Source organism: Zootoca vivipara, chromosome 17 (genome assembly GCF_963506605.1).
Source record: "Zootoca vivipara chromosome 17, rZooViv1.1, whole genome shotgun sequence".
NCBI classification, from domain to species: Eukaryota; Metazoa; Chordata; class Lepidosauria; order Squamata; family Lacertidae; genus Zootoca; species Zootoca vivipara.
This window is the reverse complement of record NC_083292.1, coordinates 31,057,067-31,077,709: the sequence shown is the minus strand read 5'-3', so window position 1 is coordinate 31,077,709 and position 20,643 is coordinate 31,057,067. Positions and strand designations below refer to the sequence as shown.

Genomic DNA, 20,643 nt, shown 5'->3' with positions numbered 1-20,643 from the left:
GTCCTAGTGCCCAGTAAGGGCACCTTCTGCCCATATTCTTCCAATAAATCAGCAGAGGCTATGAAACTCCCAACTGCTCCAGTATGTTCCAACGTTTATTGATGACAATATGGGATTGTCCCTGCCTGTATATCACAGAAACCCCCAATGTCAGACTAGCAGCAAAAGTGCTCGCTTGCGGCAAAATTCTAGCCATGTCTACTCAGAAGTAAGTCCTACTGAATTCCCAGGTAAGGGAGGAGAGAGATGCAATCTTCCTTGCTTACGTTTGTGTAAGCGTCATTGAACTCGATAATAAATATTGCTTCTGGATAAAGGATTGCACGGTGAAAGGCAATAATTGTAATAACTTTTAAATGAAAAATAAAGATGGCCAAAGCTGAGAGGCAGTGACTGGCCCAAGGTCACCCACTGAGCTTCAGGGCTGAGCAGGAATTTGAACTCTAGACTCCCAGGCACTAGTCCAAGGATCTTGCCACTGTATCTGTTTCTGTACCATCCTGGGACTAAAGGTTGACACACTGGCTGTGGGTTTATTTTCCATTGCACTATTTCAGTTTTGTATTATATTTTGTGTTATCGCAACCAGCCATAATCCCTTTATCAAAGGGCGGGTTCCAAGCCTTCCGAAGAAATAAACAGATAAACACTGGGTGACATCCTTTCACTGTGAAATATGCGAGCTGTGCCATTGATCTGTGTGTGGCGCCACTGAATACTGTATCTGGTATGCAGAATTGAGTTGTGAATTATGATGGCCATTTATTTACGGCTATATACCACTAAATAAATAATCTGGATATATTTAAAATGGTATTTGTTTAAGGAAGGAAAGAAGACCCAGAAATTGGCTCCATTGAGAGTGATATTTGCATAGGTACATTTGAATTGAATGTAAACTCACAGTGCCATTTAGCCCTACTACAGGCATCCCCAAACTGCGGCCCTCCAGATGTTGTGGCCTACAACTCTCATGATCCCTAGCTAACAGGACCAGTGGTCGGGGGAGATGGGAATTGTAGTCCAAAACATCTGGAGGGCCGAATTTTGGGGATGCCTGCCCTACTATAATAATTGAGAAAGAATTCTTTCCCCCTTTTTTGCAGGTACGTCTGCGATTTACAAAAGCATTTTTGAGAATTTACCTTATCAAATGAGCGTGGAAAGAGGAGGGAGGGGGTAGAAAAGGGGGTGGGAGGAGCCGAAGGTAGCAGGAGGAGGAGCGTTCTTATCTCTCCCTCCCACCGTGACGTTGACGGCCTTGATTGGGCACGGAAGCTGGCAGTTCTTCATCGCCCCGGCGACTGTGGCTGGATCTCTGCTGGCTGTAAACAGGAGGAAGAAAGAAAAGAGTGATCCTAATTTTGGTAATTCAGGGCGCGGGTTAGAGGGGGGTGAATGGGTTGGGTAGAGGGGGAGAGGGAGAGGGAGATGGGGATACAAGATTTTGAAGGGAAGAGGAGTTGAAAATCCAAGATCAGGAGAGAGGAGAGAGAATTGACCTGGAAAGGAGGAAGCGACCCTAAAATTTGGAAGTGAGGGGGGGGGGGAATGAAGGAGAGAAAAACCATCAGTGCGGCTCCCTAATTCAGGGGACTGAGGAAGCAAGAGAGTGCAAAAAATAACAGGAGTTGGGAGAGGGAGAAGGAATCATTACTATTTAGGGGAAGGGGCTTTGACACAAATCATGGGTTTGCATTCTTCTGCTCTCTCCTCCCCTTCTTCCTTGTATGAGTTTTTAACCTTAAGCCTGAGGGCAGGGAGGGACTGTCTTATTTCTGTTTTTTTGTTTTTAAACCAAGGTGCTTTGGGAGGCTTTCTGACTGAAGGGTTAGTTGAAAATGCTTTCAATTTTTTTAAAAAACAAAACCTAAAACCCACATTGCGGCAATACCTTTACTGGTACAACCGCAAAAATGTTGCGCAAGCATGCGCGCGCTTCTCAGTTCTCCAAAACTCTTCTTCAGGGTTGAATTGGTGAGTAAGAAATAAAACTCAAAAGCTTGCATGCTGTTTTGTAACATTAAAGGTGCTGCTCTGAGGTGGATTTTGATTTTTCTTCTTCCGGGCTATCTTTTGCTTTTAAAAAAATAAATAGAATGAAGAGCAGGTCCCCAAGGTGGGGGCTGTTAGGGGAGTGGAGAATTAGATCCCGAAGCATTACCATATTAAATACTCAGAATGGTAAAAGAGGTTTGTAAAAAGACATGTGGGGTGGAAAAAAGCAGATAGATAGAAACTTTTCCTCCCTCTTATCTCACAGATGTAGTGATGGCCACCAGCTTGAAGGTGGATAGCTTTTCTCTGTGTCTCATAATTCTAGAACTCTGAGCCAGCCAATGAAACGGAAGGTTGGGAGATTCAGGACAGACAAAAACAAATACTTCTTCAAACAGTGGGGCATAGCTAAATTGTTGAATTTGCTCCCACAGGAGTTAGTGATGGCCACTAACTTGGACCGCTAACTTATCCTCATGTGTAGACCATGAGACCAGGGCTGTGGGTTCAAGCCCCACGTTGAGCAAAAGATTCTTGCATTGCAGGGGGTTGGACTAGATGACCCTCGTGGTCCCTTCCAACACTATGATTCTCTGCAAGAAATATGCATGTGGTTCTGTGTAAGGATGGCTGTAAAAGAGAATTAGACAAATTTGTGCAGGGTAAGTGGCTACTAGCTGCAATGGCTGTGTTCTCCCTCAGCTGTCCGAGGCAGTGTGCTGGGAATTGCAAGTAGGGAGGGGGCTGTTGTGCTGTGGGCTTCCTTCGGACTTCTGGTTGGCCGTTAGGAGAACTGAAAGCTAGACTAGATGGACCACTGGTTTGATCCAGCAGGCAGGCTCCACTTACATAGAATGCTAGATCCTGTGGTTTTGAAAAGGTGATTGGTGGTAGACGTAGGGCAGAAGCAGGGAAAATTTCACAGGAAGCTTAACGGACTTGCGGAACTCACTGTCACAAGATGCAATGACCATGGCTGCTTTAAAGGGGGATGATGAATGGGGGATAAAAGAGAGCTGCTGTGTTGGTTGTATGGATCCTCCATTTGGAATGCAGGTTGGTGTGTGTATTTCTGGGAGGGGGCTGCCTTCATGCCTTGTTTGTGGGGGTTCCAGAGGCATCTGGAAAAGAGGATGCTGAACTAGGCAGGCATTGGTTGTATGCAGTCATTACCCCAGTAAACTAGGGATGGGGAGCTTGTGGCCCTGCAGAGGTTGCTGGACTACAGCTCCCAATCATCCCTGATCACTTGCCTGGCTGACTGGGCTGAAGGAGTCCTGCAACATCTGGAAGACCACAAGTTCACCATCCTTGCAGTAAAAACGAATGGGAACCAGGATTTCGGAAGGACCGCCTCCACCCATGTATAACTGTCAAAGTCTTAAGATTTAGCTTCTGTGTACAGAATGAGTGGTAAAGCATGCTGGAAGTGTAAAGAGAAAGATGGGGAATTTTATCATATGTGGTGGACATGCGACAAAGTTAAAAGATTTTGGGAGATGTTATATAATGAATTGAAAAAGATGTTTGAATACCGGTACACCTTTCCAAAAAAACCGGAGGCATTTTTGTTAGGGATTATGGGAGGAGAGATTAGAAAAGAGGATCAAGTACTGTTTATGTATGCGAGAACCGCGGCTAGGACATTGTTAGCCCAAAAATGGAAACTTCAGGAACTACCAACAATTGAAGAGTGGCAGATGAAAATGATGGACTATGCTGAATTAGCTAGACTGACTTACAAAATCCGAGACCAAGGAGAGACAAGGTTCCAAAAAGACTGGAGTAAATATGTGGACTACCCTGTTTCTCATATTTTAAGACATACCCATAAAATAAGCCATAGCAAGATTTTAAGCATTCAAGGAATATAAGCCATACCCCGAAAATAAGACAGTGATAGGCGCAGCAGCAATGCCGGCCGCGGCAGGAGGAGGAGGAGGAAAAAAATAAGACATCCCTTGAAAATAAGTCATAGTGTGTTTTTTTGAGGAAAAAATAAATATAAGACATGTCTTATAATATGAGAAACACGGTATATGGAGAAAAATTGTAGAAGTTTAAAAACACTTGCAGGATTGAAATAAATCCTACGAATTGATTGAAAAAAAGACAATAAGGAACTGCAAAAAATGGAGTTAATAAGAAACCCGCATGAAGGGAGGGGGGGAAGTCACAGCTCGGCAGAGCAAGGTGAAAGAGGAAAAATATAAGATGTTTTATATAAAAGATTGTTTTTTTTGTTTTAATTTGTTGTTAATTGGAAAAATTGAATAAAAATTATTTGGGAAAAAAAGATTTAGCTTCTGAGTCTCTGGTGACTGGTTCATGAATGAGGCTGGTAGGTAGGAGGGAAGGTCTTTTCTGTGATGACCTGCACCTCTGGAATACACTCCCCCCCAAAAAAAAATTACAGCCGCACCCTTTATTAGCCTTTAGGGACGCCTTCAGACTTTTTTATTCCAGTTGGATGGTTTTGCAGTGCTTTCTTTCAGCAACTTCTTCAGCTGCTGTCAAATTGTTGTTCTATAATAATAATAATAATAATAGTTACAGGTAGGTAGGTAGGTAGCCGTGTTGGTCTGACGTAGTTGAAACAAAATAAGAAATTCCTTCCAGCACCACCTTAAAGACCAACGTAAGTTTTTATTTTGTTATCTGAAGAAGTGTGCCCCACCCATCCAGCTGGGTTTCCCCAGCCACTCTGGGCAGCTTCCAACAAAGATTAAAATGCATTAAAATGTCACACATTAAAAGCTTCCCTAAACAGGGCTGCCTTCAGATGTTTTCTAAATGTCAGGTAGTTGTTTATCGCTTTGACATCTGATGGGAGGGCGTTCCACAGGGTGGGTGCCACTACCAAGAAGGCCCTCTGCCTGGTTCCCTGTAACTTGGCTTCTCGCAGTGAGGGAACTGCCAAAAGGCCCTTGGCACTGGACCTCAGTGTCCGGGCAGAACTATGGGGGTGGAGACGCTCCTTCAGGTATACTGGGCCGTTTAAGTCCATGTTATCTGCCCCCACTGTCCTGCTTGCGGACTTCCCTCTGAGGCAGCTGATTGGGCACTGAGAGAACAGGATGCTGGACCAGGTGGCCTGATCCAGCAGGCTCTTCTCAATATAAATAATAATATAAATTATTACCATTTTTGAAACATTACACAAACCACGCCCTGAACGTGGAGCCGGCATAACCAATCTGAAAAGCGTGGCAAATTTCCCTCCTAGTCCTCATGATCTTGAAAGGAAATGTATGAGCAGAAACCTAGACGCTATTTCTGTGTGTGTTTGTGGCTGAGTAAGATTTCCGGTCATCATCGGAAGAAACCGCGTGGTTTCATAGCTCCATGCTCTTCCCCAGGAACAATGGGGAATATACAGAAGAGTGGGCTGGGGAGGATGTGAAAGGGAAGGAGTTGGGGAAATGTTGGGAAGAATGACTCAGTATGTAGTCAAGTCCCGATTACTGGCTTCCCAGAGGCAAGCCGCCCAGAGTGGCTGGGGCAACCCAGTCAGATGGACGGCATATAAATAATAAAAGTGTTGTGGTTGTGATTGTTGTTCTGGCTGATCTGTGAGAGAACAGGATGGGTCTTTGGCCTGATACACCAAAATCTGCTTATTTTACTTACCGTATGTTGCTGCTACTTTTAACTGATCATGCCCTGCTGTTGTTATTATATTGTTTTAATAAGCTGCCGTTGTTGCATATCGACTTATTTATAAACTGCATTGGGAGGATAATTTGCCCATGAAGGCAGTTTTTAAAAATCCATTAAAAAAATCTATCATTAAACTCTTAACAACAGCCCTGCAAGTTAGGCCTGTCTTCCCTGCTGGTGGCGGTGGGTGGCTGAACCTAAGATAATCACTTGCTTTTCAGGGAGTTATCAGCTTCCTGGTTCCCAGCTGAGTGCCTTAGTCATAGGAACATCGGAAGAAGCCTTGCCCTGAGTCAGAACGCTGGCCCATCTATCTCAGAATTGTCTGCACCAGGGCGGGGAACCCATTACCCTTTAGATGCTGCTGGATTCCAACTCCCATCATCCCCAGCAGGAATGGGCGGTGGTGAGGGATGCTGGGTTCCAATATCCAGAGGGCAATGGGTTCCTGCTTCCTGGTCTACATTTACTGACTGGGGTTCCGGATGGGATTCCTCTCCCAGTTCTAGTTGGAGATGCCAGGAATTGAACCTGGGACCTTCTGCATGGTACATAGGAAGCTGCCTGTCTATTAAAGTAAGATTCTAGTCCTCATGGTTCTGTATGAAATTGGAAGCTGCCTTGCACTGCATCAGACCATTGGTCCATCTTGCTCAGTATCCTCCAGGATTTCAGACAGGGAGTGCCTCCCAGCCTCACCTGGAGATGCCAGGGATCACACCTCAATATACCTGGTTCCCTTAAGCGTCCACCCAGATTGTCGGACACCTGGGTCCCTCGGCTCCTTCCGGATGCTCTGCCACTGAGCTACAGCCCTTCTCCTGGCTCTCAGAGGAATCGCCTTCATTCTGATCTCCGTGTTTCCTATCCCTCCACAGTTCTGCCGACGACAACCCTCACCCCCCTGGAGAACGGCACGTTGGGCGTTGGGGGCCATGCCAGCCCCATGACAATGTTCCACATTGAGGATGATGATGATGATGAAGAGACATTCCCACCGGGTGAGAAGGAACCGCAGGATCTCAAGCTGACCAGGAGGAGCGTCGTAGGAGGGGACCAGGCCCCAGGAAGCCCAGGAAGCACGGCAAGTCCTTCTGCTGGGAATCCAGGTATTTGGACTGGGGCAGAACAAGAGCATTTCCCTCTCCCTCTTCAGGGTTCCCCCTAGACCTCGGCTCCCCAGTTGTTGCTGGAATGCAGTTCCTATCAGCCCTGACCATTGGCTCAGCTGGCTGGGGATGATGGAAGCAACCAGCCACTGCATGGAAGTGGGGCAGTGGGTGACCTAGATTGTGGAGGAAGGGAATCTTCTGCCCCTCTCCTGCACCCTGCAGGGGAAGGGAAGCCCCCTACCCCGCTCTATACCTACCATAGAAATCTGTCGGACCATTGCTACATCTTGCTCAGTAGACTTGTGTGGTGTAGTGGTTAAAGTGCTGGATTAGGACCCGGGAGACCAGGGTTCAAATCCTCACTCAGCCATGAAGCCCACTGGGTGACCTTGGGCCCGTCACTGACTCTCATCCGAACCTACCTCACAGGGTGGTTGTGTGGATTAATGGCCGCAGGGGAGGGGGGAACCATTTTGAGCTCCTTGGAGGAAAAAGTTAAAATATAAATAAACAAGTAAACAAATAATAATGATTTCACTGACAGGCAGTGGCTCTCCGGGGATTGAACCTGGGACCTTCTACATGCAAAGCAGAGTCCCTAACGCTGAGCCGTGAACCTTTCCTAAAGAAAAACCATTTTTTCCTTAAATGATAAGATAAGATATCTTTATTGTCATTGTCCCCTTGCGGGAACAACGAAATTACTCGGTTGCTACATCCACTCTGATAAAGCATTCCCCATAATCCAAAATTACAAAACCTAATTAAAAACAGTAAATATAATACAAAATAACAAGTAAAATAATATGACTTCAAAGTCCAGGCTTTCCATTTAAGGCCAAAATCGCTCTAGAGAAGAAACTGTTCCTGAGACGGCTCGTTCTTGCTTGCATAGTTCTATATGTCCGTCCCGATGGCAGGAGCTCAAAGAAATGATGGCCAGGGTGCGTTGGATCTCTTGATATGTCTAGTGCTTTTCTATGGCACCTGGTGGTGTAGATTTGTTCTAAGGTGGAGAGTGAGGAGCCAATAATGCTCTCTGCTGTTTTAATAATTCTGCACAGCCCTGCTCTATCCTGAGAAGTACAGCTTCCGTACCACACACATAAACCATACGTGAGCACGCTCTGTATGGCACAGTGATAGAAGGCAAGCAGCAGCTTTTGTGGAAGATGGTTTTTCCTTAAAATTCTCAAAAAAATACAGTCTCTGCTGCGCCTTCTTCACAAGCCCCCTTGTATTAACACTCCAGGACAGATCCTCCTGTAACTCAGTGCCTAGAAATCTAAACGTTACCCTCTCCACACAAAATGCCGTCAATCAAAAGTGGCTGGACCTTGTTCCTCTGTCTCCTAAAGTCCACCACAAGCTCCTTTGTTTTCTTTGTATTTATGAGCAAGTTATTAACTCTGCACCACTCTGTCAGCCGCTCCACCTCATCTTTATAGTCCGTTTCACCCTCCTGATGCTTTAGTTGAGGTTCATGCATTGCAGGACTAGATCTAGATGGGGTTCCTTCCAATTCTATGATTTTGTGTGAGCTTAGCGAAGCCTAACCTGGGAACCAAGAAGCTGCCTTAGTCAGACCATTGATCCATCTCACTCAGTATTGCCTGCACTGACTGGCAGTGACTCTCCAGGGCTTCAGGCAGGGTGCTGTTCCCAGGCCTACCTGCATGCAAGGCAGATGATCTCCTGCTGACCTGCAGCCCTTCCCCAAAAATGTTTTTACAAGAGGGTCCCTCTTCTGCCAGTCCTCAGTGAAAATGTTTTCCAGCTAGTAACTTGCCTTGTTGGTTAGCTCAGTGGTGCTGATAACACCAAGGTTACAGGTTGGGTGCATATTCCTGCGTTGCAGGGAATTGGACTAGAAGATTTGCATGTCCCTTCCGATTCACAGAGATTCTCTTGACTTTTTCTCGCGCCCAGAGGATGGATGGCGAAATCTGCCTTGCTTAAGCTGTGAATTTTTAAAAAATAAGTGAAGATAATAAATGTAATAAAACAAATTAGCTATAATGAAAGGAGTTGTGAGAAGAATATTAAAGGGGATCATTTTTATCAAGAACTAGCTGGCCCTGCCACGCGTTGCAGTGGCTCAGTTTGTTAAATGGAGCCTCAGAGTCCCACTTGAGACCCCCCTCATCTTCAGAGTCCCCGTTTTTCGTGTGTTATGTAGGCGCATCCCTGTGTCTCCCCCCCCCGTTCCGACCCATTACCTGTCCTTGTCCATCCCCCCCATCCCCGGTTCATCCCTGTGATTGGGCCCACCCTGTCCTGACCCATGACTTTTTTGGCCCCCACCCCACCCAGGCAGGCCCCTACCTCCACTCGGCCTAGTCTGGAAAGCGGCCTAGTCTGCAAAGGCGAGCCAAGATACTGTAGAGAGGGCAGGTTTCATCCCTGTGTCTCTCCCCCCCCCCCCGTTCCGACTCATTACCTATCCCTGCCTCCTATTCCGCCCCCTCCATCACCCCCCCCCCAAGGCAAGGCCCTACCTCCACTCGGCCTAGTCTGTAAAGCCGAGCCTGTGGAGAGGGTAGGTTTCCTAGGTGTAATACCAGTGTAGCCGTCGCTAGAGGGCGCTGTGTTGCAATCTCTCCTGTGCTCCCAGCATGCACTTGCGGGTGATTTGTAAGTTCTGGAACACAGGGTTTTAGGGGTTTTACGTGGCATAGGTTTGACATCTGTCTTTGCAAACTTTATAAGATTAATCTCACGGTAGCATGGGATGTTGTGTGCAAATTTGAACGCTATCGGTCAACCGGTTTCGGTGAAGTGGAAACACACCCACATGCCGTTTTTACATTTTATATATATATAGATGCCATGTTTTCTTCCATGAGAAATGTGCCAAGTAGAATTGACAGAATCAGTGCAATCCCATACTTTTCTATTCAATGACTGATTGATGCAAGATTGTGCACATGCATGGCACCGAACCCAGAAGTGACCCGAAAACTAAAAGGACAGAATGGGGTGTGTGGAATGCTTTACATGGGCCCTGTGGATGTGGGGGGTGTCTCGGGACATAACCCCTGTGCAAAATGAGGATTGCTTGTAAGCCCCACTGAGTTCAATGTCACTTCTAGGTAAACTAGGAGTACAGTCTAAGTTTGCAATTGTACTCCCAACATCTGGAGGGCCAAAGGTGTTCCGATCCTGCTGTAAATGATAGATCAACTGAGATTTCTTCAGTCGGGTGACAGCTTTTTATCCAGCCTTTTTTTTAGCAGCTCAAACCAATGTAGCACCCACATTACCGTATATTTTTGTTCTGAAAGACCACCTCCTTCCTAACATACCCTCTTGAGTGTTACGATCAGCAGTGGGGGCCCTCTTGGTGCTTCCCATCACCACAAACGCTTAGAGGAGAAGTCAGTTTCTGCCCTATGCTGAAGATGTAGCTTTTTGACAACCGAGATGTGTTTTTGGGGTGCCCACCCTGCTCTTGCGACTGTGGGTTGTTTTAAATACTGCATTGTATTTTAAATTGTTGCAACCCACCCCAAGACCTTAGTGTGCAGTACAGGTAATTAAATGGAACTAATAATAATAGTGAGATCTCCACAATCACCACCCTGGAAGTTGGTTGACAGTGGCTTTGCGGCAGAACGGCCTCTCTGAGCCATGTCTATTCAATACACCACCTTAACCCTCTAGGCCAGGCAGAGAAGCAATAGCCCCGAAAAATGCTGCTGGACTCCAGTTCCCATCATTCCTGGGCATTTGCTTGGGCCCATGTGAGCTGGAGTCCAAGAACATCTGCTCTGCATCAGAAAGGACTGGACCTTGGCCTGTTTTACGGCCTAGCAACTTCCGCTGCCATGTTGTGGCAAGTGTGTAATAACCCCCTTCCCTGTTTCCCCCACCCCACCCCACCCTTCCTCCTCCTATGCCAGAGCTCCGGCGTCGCATTGGATCCGACCCTCCCTTGCCAGACCCAGAGGCCCTGGATGAGGTGGGCACTTTCCGGGCACGCTCACGCTCTGCCCCTCCCATCCTGTGGGCAGCCCAGCGGTACGGGAGGGAGCTGCGTAGGATGAGCGACGAATTCCACGGCGAGCTGCAGGTGAGTCTGGCCTGCTTACAGAGAGGTCCGTCCTTCCCAAGGGAGAGGTGGGCTTCGTTGCCGCGGGCAGCCTGCCTCTGAATGCCAGCTGCTGCCAATCACTAGCGGGGAGAGTTGCTGTTGTGCCCAGGTCACATTTTTGGGCTTCCCACCGAGGCATCCGATTGACAACCGACGATAACAAGTGTCCCTAAAGTGTCAAGTAGGTAGAGATGTTTTTTTCTCCCTCCATTAGGCCATTAGCAGCCTAATCCTCCATGAATTTGTCTAATCCAATAATAATAATAATAATAATAATAATAATAATAATAATAATAATAGGGCAAAACAAAACAGCACACATCAAGTGTTTCTCAAGACGGGGCTGCCTTCAGATGTCTACAAAAGGTCATAGAATTGGTTGTCTGTTTGACATTTGATGGGAGGGTGGGTGCCACAACTGAGAAGGCCCTCTGCCTTGTTCGCTTTCAACTTCGCTTCTGTGTGGGAACCGCCAAAAGGCCCTCCAAGCTGGACCTTAACAATGAAGGTGGAGATGCTCCTTCAGGTATACAGGGCCAAAGCCATTTTAAAGTCATGTGCTTTGAGTAGAACTAACTTTAGATACAACCCAAAAAATCTGTGGCTCTCTAGACGCTTTTGGACTCTAGGTCCTGTCGGCCACACCTGGCATGGCCAGTGGTCATGGATGATGGAAGTTGTAGTCTAGCAACACCTGTCAGGTTTCTCATCCTTGATGTGCCAGCCTGCTGGATTGAGAGGTGCATGTCGGGAAGAGGGGGTGATGCCACGTTTTCCTTCTCTCTTGCAGAAGCTGCCGCGCCCCAAGAGTGCAGGGACAGCTACCCAAATGCGCCGGACATTGGGCTGGAAGGAAGTTCTGCAGTCATGGTGGCGTCGGAATTCCCCAGGCAATGGTCCAAGAAGCCCCCCGTGACTGTATCTTGCTGCTGTCCGTTACAAATGGTGGAGGGGGGTTTGAAGGAACAAAATAAAGGGGGCGGGGTTAAGTCTGTAGGGTTGATGTGGCACATGGCTGGTGTCCCCACAAATTTGGGGGATGCTGTGATCATTCCTCTGCACCTCCACACCCACTCCCCTAGGAGTCTTTTTTTACTTAGGCCACTTTAGTATGACATGTTAAGAATTTAACCTGCTGCCCCCTATGCACGGAATCCCACCCCTTTCTCCCCTGCACCTCCCCTATAAGACCCCTAATTTTGAGGGGATCTTGTCCTGCCCTTTCTAGAGTGTACTTTTTGTATTTTAAAAGAAAAATAAACACTGAACAAAACCACTGTATGGGATTACTGAAACGAGAACCCCTGACATTCACCAACCCTGCCTAGAGAAATTTGTATGCCCTTTTATTATATGTTAATAAATGTTTATTAAAATACTTTTCTGGCTTATAGCACGTCACTGCCTATTCCTTCAATTCAACAACCCCCCAGACTGCCAGTCTGACTGCAGTGGGGGCAGGATTGCTTTAGCTGCCTCGGGAATGAATGTGTCGGAAGAAAATTAAACTCAAAGGGACGCAGAGAAATTGAATTCCTGTTTAATATCACTCTTTTCGTCTTACAACTGCAATAGGGAGCCTGTGGGCCTCCAGATGCTTTTTTAAGACTCCCAGTTCCCATCCTCCCTGACCGCTGGGAGTTCAACCACATCTGGAGAGCCACAGATTTATAGCCCTGCCCTAGAGTTCTGTTTCCAGGGGGAGGTGGAAAATGCAGAGAGGAGCGAAGCCCGAGTTTCTCCATCCACTGGTATTTTCTCTTCTTAATTTAAAAGCTGGCTGATGGAACTGCAATGTGATAAAGGCACTGCTTTTCAAATGGGATTCTCCAACTGGGTGGAGATCAGCCCTGAAATTATTATATTCAGTCCTGAAATTATTATATTCTCACATTCCCTCATGTCTCTGGCGAACGCCTGGTCTGCCAGATGTTGCCGGACTCCAACTCCCACCATCCCTGAGCGCTGATTATGCTGGCTGGGGCCTGGTGGGAACTGGAGTCCAGCAACATCCGGAATGCCCATCTTCCCCCCCCCCCCCGCTCTACGCCACATTGGTGGGATCCCAGCAATAGCGCTTCCCACAATCCAAAGCACCCAGCTCCTCCATATCCGCTGGGCTCAACTCCCAACCCCAGAGCTGGCTGTTTTCCACCACACGGCTCGGGGTGGCAGACTTGGGGATGACGCTCACCCCTTGCTGCAGAGCCCAGCGCAGTAAGACCTGGGCAGGCGGGCGCCCGTGTCGCGCGGCGACCTTCACCACCTCTGGCCGCCCCACCAGCTGGCCGGTCCCCAGCGAGGAGTAAGCCTGCAGGTGGATTCCCTTGCTCCGGCAGAAGCCCAGCAATTCCACCTGCGCCAGTTCTGGGTGGAACTCCACCTGGAGGACGGAGGGGGGCACCCGGCACACTGCCAGCAGCTCCTCTAAGTGCTGGATGCTGTAATTTGAGACCCCGATGGCCCGGAGCTTCCCAGCCTCGTACAGCCTCTCCAGAGCCCGCCAGCTCTGCCACCGCCGTTCCCGGTTGCCCTTGTCCTCCTGCGGCCTGCCTTGGGTCCCGGGCCAGTGGATGAGGTAGAGGTCTAAGTAATCACAGCCCAGCTCCTCCAGGCTACGCAGGCAGGCTCCTTTGGCTGCCTCCTCCCCCTGGTCCCTTGGGCTCAGCTTGCTGGTTAGGAAGATGTCTCTCCGAGCCAGGTTGTGGCGCGGCAGCAGCTCGCTCAGAGCGTGCCTGATGGCAGACTCATTGCCGTAGACGGCGGCCGTGTCCACCAAGCGGTAGCCGTTCCCGAGAGCAGTGTCCAGGCTGAGGCGCACGGCCTCCTCACCCCGCAAGCGGAAGGTGCCCAGCCCCAGAAGAGGCATAGGGGCTCCACTGTTCAGCCATACTGTGCGCTCTGGTGCCCTGGAAGAGATAAAAGTGAGGGTCATTATATTCCACAATGCCACTCAGGAAGGTCTGCTGTGCTCAGCCGTCCAACTTTCTGCCACAGGAAGGGTAGGAGCTGTGCCCCTCAAGATGTTGCTGGACTCCTGCCGTGGACTGGTTGGGCAAAGAGGGATGGTGGGAGGCAACAGCTGGGGAACCCCCAAAGGGGAAGAAGGCTCAGAGCCCGGGGATCAGTGGTGGGATGGGGATGGGTGGTCAGAAGGAGAAGACTAGGAAGAGGCGGCGTTGGAAATTGAAGAGGTAACAGGGTTTAGTGAGCAGGAAGAGTCTGTGGCAGAGAGCAGTTCAGAATCAGAGCATGGAGAGGAGGGGTGGGGCAAGAGGCAAAGGTGGGTCAGGCTGCTGAAGAAGCCAGGGTGTCTCCCCCTCCTGCAGTGAACAACAACTCTCCCCCCTGGTCTCCCAGAACGAAGAGAGTGGAGCAGAGAGACAAGGCAAAGGAGTCTTGGGTTACTGGGAAAGGTCCCGGGAAAGAGGAGTCTTAGGGAGACTCCTCTTTGGGCCAAGAGACCTACTGGGAAGAGGTGTGGTGACCACTAGGCCTGAGCTGTTTCGGTTTCTTTGAATAAAGTTAACTTCACTGACACTGGGTGTTGGATTGCTGACCTGCCCCTGACAACTCCCAGCAGATTGGCATCCTCCCACGAGGAACACAGGATGCCTATCCTCCTTCCATCTCTTTGATAACAGAAGCAGGTTGTGGGTACCGCAGGGCTGCTGCTCTCCATCCCACCATGCCTCCTGTTGTTATGTGCACCTAGCAAAGTGAAGGGCAGGCATGGGGCACCTGCGGCCCTACAGATGTTGGGACTGCAATTCCCACCATCCCTGACCATTGGCCATGCTGGTTGGGGCAGATGGGAGTTGGAGTGCAGCAACATTTCGAGGGCCATTGCCCCAGGCAGGTACCTGGTCCAGCTTCAGCTTAGATACTTCCAGGAAACCAGCGAAACTGCCTCTGTTCCACCGTCATGCAGCATTAGGAAATTAGCTGGACGGGTCTAATCCAAGACAGCCGTTTCTGCGCTTGGAACGATTCCGAGCACGTCTACTCGGAGATGAAGTTTAACGGGGTCTGCTCCCTAGTAAGTGGGCTTCAGATCCGAGCCTCGGAGCAGTCGGAGGGGATAATTAGCAAGCAAAGTTAAGCGGGTATGGGCTGAAAATCAGGCGTGTGTTTGGGTTTCTCTGCGGGAATCTGCAATTCTGGAAGCACTGTTGGGCGCATACGCTTATGCAAGGAGTGAAAACGGGTAAATCACACACCCTTCGTCACACGCAAAAATTAAAGTGGGGCAGCCTTGGCTTCCCTCCCCCGCGGAATCCTTACCAGGAAGAGGGAAGCTCCCGCGAGGCCCGCTCCATGGCTGCTTAAGGACTAAGACGCGTAGGCGGAGCTGAGGTCTGCTATCCAATCGCCGCGCGAGGACCAAGGACGAGGGCGTGGGTCTGGAGGGAGGTGGGCGTGGCTCATCGAATGTTGCTGAATGAAAGGAAGGGTTCGAACGCGGGAAGCGGCGCGTTCCTTTTCCCAACACAGGGGAAGGCGATTAATGAATGGCGCGGCTGCTGGTTCGCCCCAACCGCGCCCCGCCCCCCAATATGACCTGGCGAACAAGCTGAACTCCAAATCCCATCATCCCTCATTATTGGCCACTTGCAGAATGGCGGCGAAGGATGATGGGAGTTGTAGTCCCAATAACACCTGAATGACTACAGGTCCGGGGTTCAGCCCTACCCAGCCTTGGGCACAGCCAACTTATCCCAAAGCACATGACTTTCCCCAAAGAATCCTGGGAGCTGGGAGGGTGCTGGGAATTGTAGTTCTGTGGGGGTGGGGGTAAGATGCAGTCCCCAATATTATTTGCGTGGGGAGAGGGAGCCGCCTGCTTTAAATGTATGGTGTGCATAGGATGTCTCCTCAGAGGAGCCATCAGAAATAAGGTGTTGGTGAGGCAGAAGTGGAGTTTGATGGTGGGGAGGACCAGGACACAGTGATAGAGCACTCACTGCTTTGCATACAGAATGTCCCAGGTTCCATCCCTGGTATCCTCAGGTAGGACTGGGCTGGGAATGTCTGAAACTCTGAAGAGCCTCTGCCAGTCAGTGTAAACCAAAGGTTGGCAATGTTATAAAATCATATTTGGGGGGGTTGCAGGACACCATTACTAATGAACAGAGAGGGGTGACCGAACCTGACAGCTGCAGTTACCCAGAATCCCTCTCAACACCACCTTCTTCGATCTCTGTTCCACTCCAGAGACCCGCACCCCTCCCACTTGGACTCAACCCTGCCTTAAGGAAGGCTTAAGGATCAGCATATGCACACATTTCCACATGACTAGCAACTTGGGAGCCATAATTCGCTGTCAATGGTATCTCATTCACAATGGAAGACTCCTCTGAACAAAAGACAGTGATCAACTCTTATGAAAATGTTAATTTCTCTTTGTGTTTAGGAATTCACACCTGGGAGGGGTGATAGGAGGACTAGGAGAGGTGTCAAAAGTGCTCAGATTTCTACCTTGAACCCTCCTTTTTTGTGAGGTATTGATTACATAGCTGTGATGTAGGAATGATGTATTGGGGGCGTTTCTTGGTGATGGGGAAACTGATAAAAGTGGAGGTTCTCTTTTGTTCTGGGTTCCTTCCTTGTTCTCCTGCGTGAGGGGAAGGACCCTGTTGCAACAGCAAATAAAGGCTTTGCTTCTCAAACTTCTCTGGTTGGCCTCTGTTATATATTCTCCGACCGATGGAGAACCCAATAAGGCTCTTGTGTACCCCATAAGGGAATAAGAGCAGATTTTGCTTAGAACAGCAACCTAAGGCACATGGGCCAGTTCCGGCCCATGAGCTTCCTGGAACTGACCCACAGCCGTTCCGTGGATCGGCATGGGGATTCTGTGCTTCCCCCCACAACAGTGCCATTTTTTCCTCGCCACAGGAACCGACTTGCGGGTCAGAAGAGCGCTGGAAATAGCTTGAGCGCATCCATGGGTGCACATGCTCCGGCCCACCGAGAGGTCTTCCAGGGAGTGGCCTCAAAAAACATTGCCGACCCCTGGTGTGTAGACCAGACACCCCCAAACTTCGCCCCTCCAGATGTTTTGGACTACAATTCCCATCTTCCCCGACCACTGGTCCTGTTAGCTGGGGATCATGGGAGTTGTAGGCCAAAACATCTGGAGGGCCACAGTTTGGGGATGCCTGGTGTAGACAATGCTGAGCTGGATGGGCCAATGGTCAGACTTAGTGTAAGGAAGCTTCCTACAAATCAAGGGACTGGGGTGCACAACAGCTCAGTGGCAGAGCATCTGCTTGTGGGTGGAGATTTAATCCTGAATGGCATCTCTAAGCAGGGCTAGGGGAAAGCTTCACACCTGAAACCCAGGGCGGCGGCAGCGGGGGGGCGGCAGTGTAGACCATCCTTTCTCCATCTTGGGTCCCCAGATGTTCTTGAACTACAACTCCCATCATCCCTGACCACCGGCCATGCTGGCTGGGAATGATGGGAGTTGCAGTCAATTAACGTCTGAGCATCTAAGGTCAAGAAAGTCGGCAGACTATACTGAGCTCGATGGACCAATGGTCTGATTTGCTTTAGGGCAAATTCCTATGTTCCTCCTGGGGAGCCCTACTGGCGCCGCCTTATATTTGTGCTTCTTTAATTCACACCCTCCCACACACCCACCATATATCTGTGCCATTTTAATTACAGGGACACACACATTATTATTGATACTTTCTTGGGTTCCATGATCACTGCAGATGGTGACAGCAGTCGCGAAATTAAAAGACGCCTACTTCTTGGGAGAAAAGCAATGACAAACCTAGACGGCATCTTAAAAAGCAGAGACATCACCTTGCCGACAAAGGTCCGTATAGTTAAAGCTATGGTTTTCCCAGTAGTGATGTACCGGTATGGAAGTGAGAGCTGGACCATAAAGAAGGCTGATCGCCGAAGAATTGATGCTTTTGAATTATGGTGCTGGAGGAGACTCTTGAGAGTCCCATGGACTGCAAGAAGATCAAACCTATCCATTCTGAAGGAAATCAGCCCTGAGTGCTCACTGGAAGGACAGATCCTGAAGCTGAGGTTCCAATACTTTGGCCACCTCATAAGAAGAGAAGACTCCCTGGAAAAGACCCTGATGTTGGGAAAGATTGAGGGCACAAGGAGAAGGGGACGACAGAGGACGAGATGGTTGGACAATGTTCTCGAAGCCACCAACATGAGTCTGACCAAACTGTGGGAGGCAGTGGAAGACAGGAGTGCCTGGCGTGCTCTGGTCCATGGGGTCACGAAGAGTCGGACACGACTAAACGACGAAACAACAACAAATTGTTGACATCCTTCTTTCTCAAGAGACAATGGAGTGTGCCTCTGGGGGTGAAGTTAAACCGCTGCATTAGCAGCACCGAAGTGACCTCCTCTAGGAGCAAGCCTGGGCAGTGTCATGCATATGGGTGTCCTGGGTTGCCCAGACAACAACACCCCCCTCTCTGCTTCACTGAGGTAGTGCAAAGGAAAGCAGAGCAATACGTTTGGCTCCAGCTTGGCTGCAGGAGTTGCCGGAAGGCATACATCATCATCATCATCATTACTATTACTGTTACTATTACAGTACTATTATTATTATTTCACATACTCAAGCATCTGGTTGGCCACTGTGAGAACAGGATTCTGGACTAGGTGGGCCGTTGGTCTGATCCACGCAGGAGCTCCTTATATTCTTAAGTTACCAAATGTTGGTGTGTTAGGTGGGTGGAATTCCTGGGCTGAGCCCCAGTTCAACTTCCTGGCTTGATCGCTCAAAGGCTACGTTCAAATCTCTGCTAAGCCAAAATAACTTGCTGGCCTCTGGCCAATCCCCATCTCTCAGCTTAATGTTGCAGGAACAATTTATTCTCTATTGGCAATAGGTCGTAACACACACAAAAATCTGTGTAATTATACAAGAAGTCCAGGAGTTATAAATAAATAACCTGGAGGAAAATTGTGGACTTCCATATGTTGTTGGACTCCGAATCCCATAAGCCCCAGCCAACCATGGCTAATGGTCAGCGATGATGAGAGTTGTAGTCCAGCAACATTTGGAAGGCTACAAGTTGCCTAATATCCACAGAAACATTCACCACCCTTTTCCAGTCAGTGCACAGCTTCAATCTAAAACCAATTCCATGAGTGTCAACGTAAAGCCAGCTACTAATCTAGTGATGACCTTCTGGGAGTTAGCCAGCATAGAATTGATTTTTTGCACATCCAACCAATACCATAACCCCTCTTGTAACTCATTAAGAAACTTAAGACAAGCTTCTTCCAGAACTGTATACATAGCTATGTGTCATGAGGAATGCCTTCCACAATTATTCCCCATCATTCTGTGCCCACATAACCAAAAATGGAGCAGCCTTCTTAGCTGGGCATTGGGTGTCCTCCCTAAGTTCCAGAAAACAAGTCCATTATAGGCATGCACGTAGGAATTTGTTTATGGGCACCAGAGTTTAAGAAGCTAGAATGTGTGCAGAAGAAAGAGACCAAGGGCTTATCCACACTTCTCCTTGTCCCCTGCGCAGGCCGAAGCAGTTTTCCCCTTGCCCCCTCCCCCCTTTCATAGGGAAAACCTGCTCTTTAGTGCAAATCAGAGCAAATGTAAATCTGGAGAAACCCCAAATTGCCATTCGCTCTGATTGAGCGTTAAAGAGTAGTTTTCCCCAGGGAAAGCAATGGGCAAGAGGATGAGCCCCAAAATGAAGGACAGCCTGGAAACCAAGTCTAGGAATGGTTGAGGGAGTTGGGTTTGTTCTCCCCCGGGGAGAACCTGCTCTTTGCTGCTGAATTGGAGCAAACAGTTAGGTTTTCCACTGGTTGACATTTGCTCTGATTTTGTAAAAAGGAGCGGGTTTTCCCAGGGAAAGTGGCACTGCAAACGGGAAATTTCTCAGACCCATGTTTTCCAGGCGTGCGACAAGCAAGGGTGGATGAGCCCCAAGAAGTGACGTGGCACCCATCTTTAAATATCTGAAAGGGATGAAAAGTGGAAGATGGAGCAAGCTTGTTTTTTTGTGGCGCCAGAGGATAGGACCCAAATTGATGAATTCAAATTACAAGAATTTCAACGAAGCAGTACAAAGAGCTTTCTGAGGGTAAGAGCTATTTGACAGTGGAACATACTGCCTCAGACACGCAAAAATGGAAAGGGAGGGAAGAGGAAAAAATAAAACACAACCACCAGTTCTTAAATGGTTCTCCTTCATAAGGTAATTGAAATCAACAGTAAGCAAAAAAAGATTAAAACTTCATGCCTGGACAGGCTTGCCTTAACAAAAATGTTTTAAGCAGGTCCTGAAAACAGGACACTGCAAGCACCTGGCTGATGTCAATGGGCAGGGAGTTCCAAAGTGTAGGTGCTGCCTCACTAAAAGTTCAATTTCTTACAATTGCAGAACAAGTATTTTGTGGCACCCGTAGCAGTGCTACTTCTGCAGATTGAAGCAAGCAAGATCGATTCCTTACAAGTGCTGTAAGATTCTGTTGACAACTTTATTGAACTACCCCAACAATATCACTAGCAGGTTCGTTGATAGTGCCTAACATGTTATTTCCTTTGTACAGTCTAATATAATTCATACATTTATTATTATTTTTAAAAAAGACTTTTAGCTCTGCCAGAAGGCCTTGGCAATGTTCACCAAAGTTGTCCTTCCAATAAAATATCATTGGACGCAAATTTGACGGATACTGGGAGAGGTTGTGTAAATTTAATACTTTTGGCAAAACTTCAATTATATTTTCCCCCTGCCAAAAAAGTGGGGCAAGGGGGGG

General features: G+C 48.5%; 2 protein-coding genes across 2 annotated transcripts; one reads left to right on the top strand and one right to left on the bottom strand.

Moving 5' to 3' along the window:
* The first annotated feature begins 1,238 nt into the window (after positions 1-1,238).
* Positions 1,239-12,256, top strand: BAD (BCL2 associated agonist of cell death). Its single transcript, XM_035099085.2, has 4 exons — positions 1,239-1,367; positions 6,537-6,767; positions 10,673-10,842; positions 11,654-12,256. The coding sequence occupies exons 2-4, from the start codon at positions 6,605-6,607 to the stop codon at positions 11,777-11,779; spliced, it is 459 nt and encodes a 152-aa protein (XP_034954976.1). The 5' UTR covers positions 1,239-1,367; positions 6,537-6,604; the 3' UTR covers positions 11,780-12,256.
* Positions 12,243-15,309, bottom strand: LOC118076377 (glyoxal reductase-like). Its single transcript, XM_035099083.2, has 2 exons — positions 15,148-15,309; positions 12,243-13,772 (listed from the first exon to the last, which is right to left on the bottom strand). The coding sequence occupies exons 1-2, from the start codon at positions 15,180-15,182 to the stop codon at positions 12,908-12,910; spliced, it is 900 nt and encodes a 299-aa protein (XP_034954974.1). The 5' UTR covers positions 15,183-15,309; the 3' UTR covers positions 12,243-12,907.
* Positions 15,310-20,643: the final 5,334 nt, after the last annotated feature.

Coding starts and splice junctions, on each gene's coding strand:
- LOC118076377 (XM_035099083.2), bottom strand. CDS start 15,182: ATGGAGCGGGCCTCGCGGGAGCTTCCCTCTTCCTG. Junction 13,773..15,147: donor CGGGAGCTTCCCTCTTCCTG/GTAAGGATTCCG, acceptor TATCTCTTCCAG/GGCACCAGAGCGCACAGTAT.
- BAD (XM_035099085.2), top strand. CDS start 6,605: ATGACAATGTTCCACATTGAGGATGATGATGATGATGAAGAGACATTC. Junction 6,768..10,672: donor TCCTTCTGCTGGGAATCCAG/GTATTTGGACTG, acceptor CTCCTATGCCAG/AGCTCCGGCGTCGCATTGGA. Junction 10,843..11,653: donor AATTCCACGGCGAGCTGCAG/GTGAGTCTGGCC, acceptor TCTCTCTTGCAG/AAGCTGCCGCGCCCCAAGAG.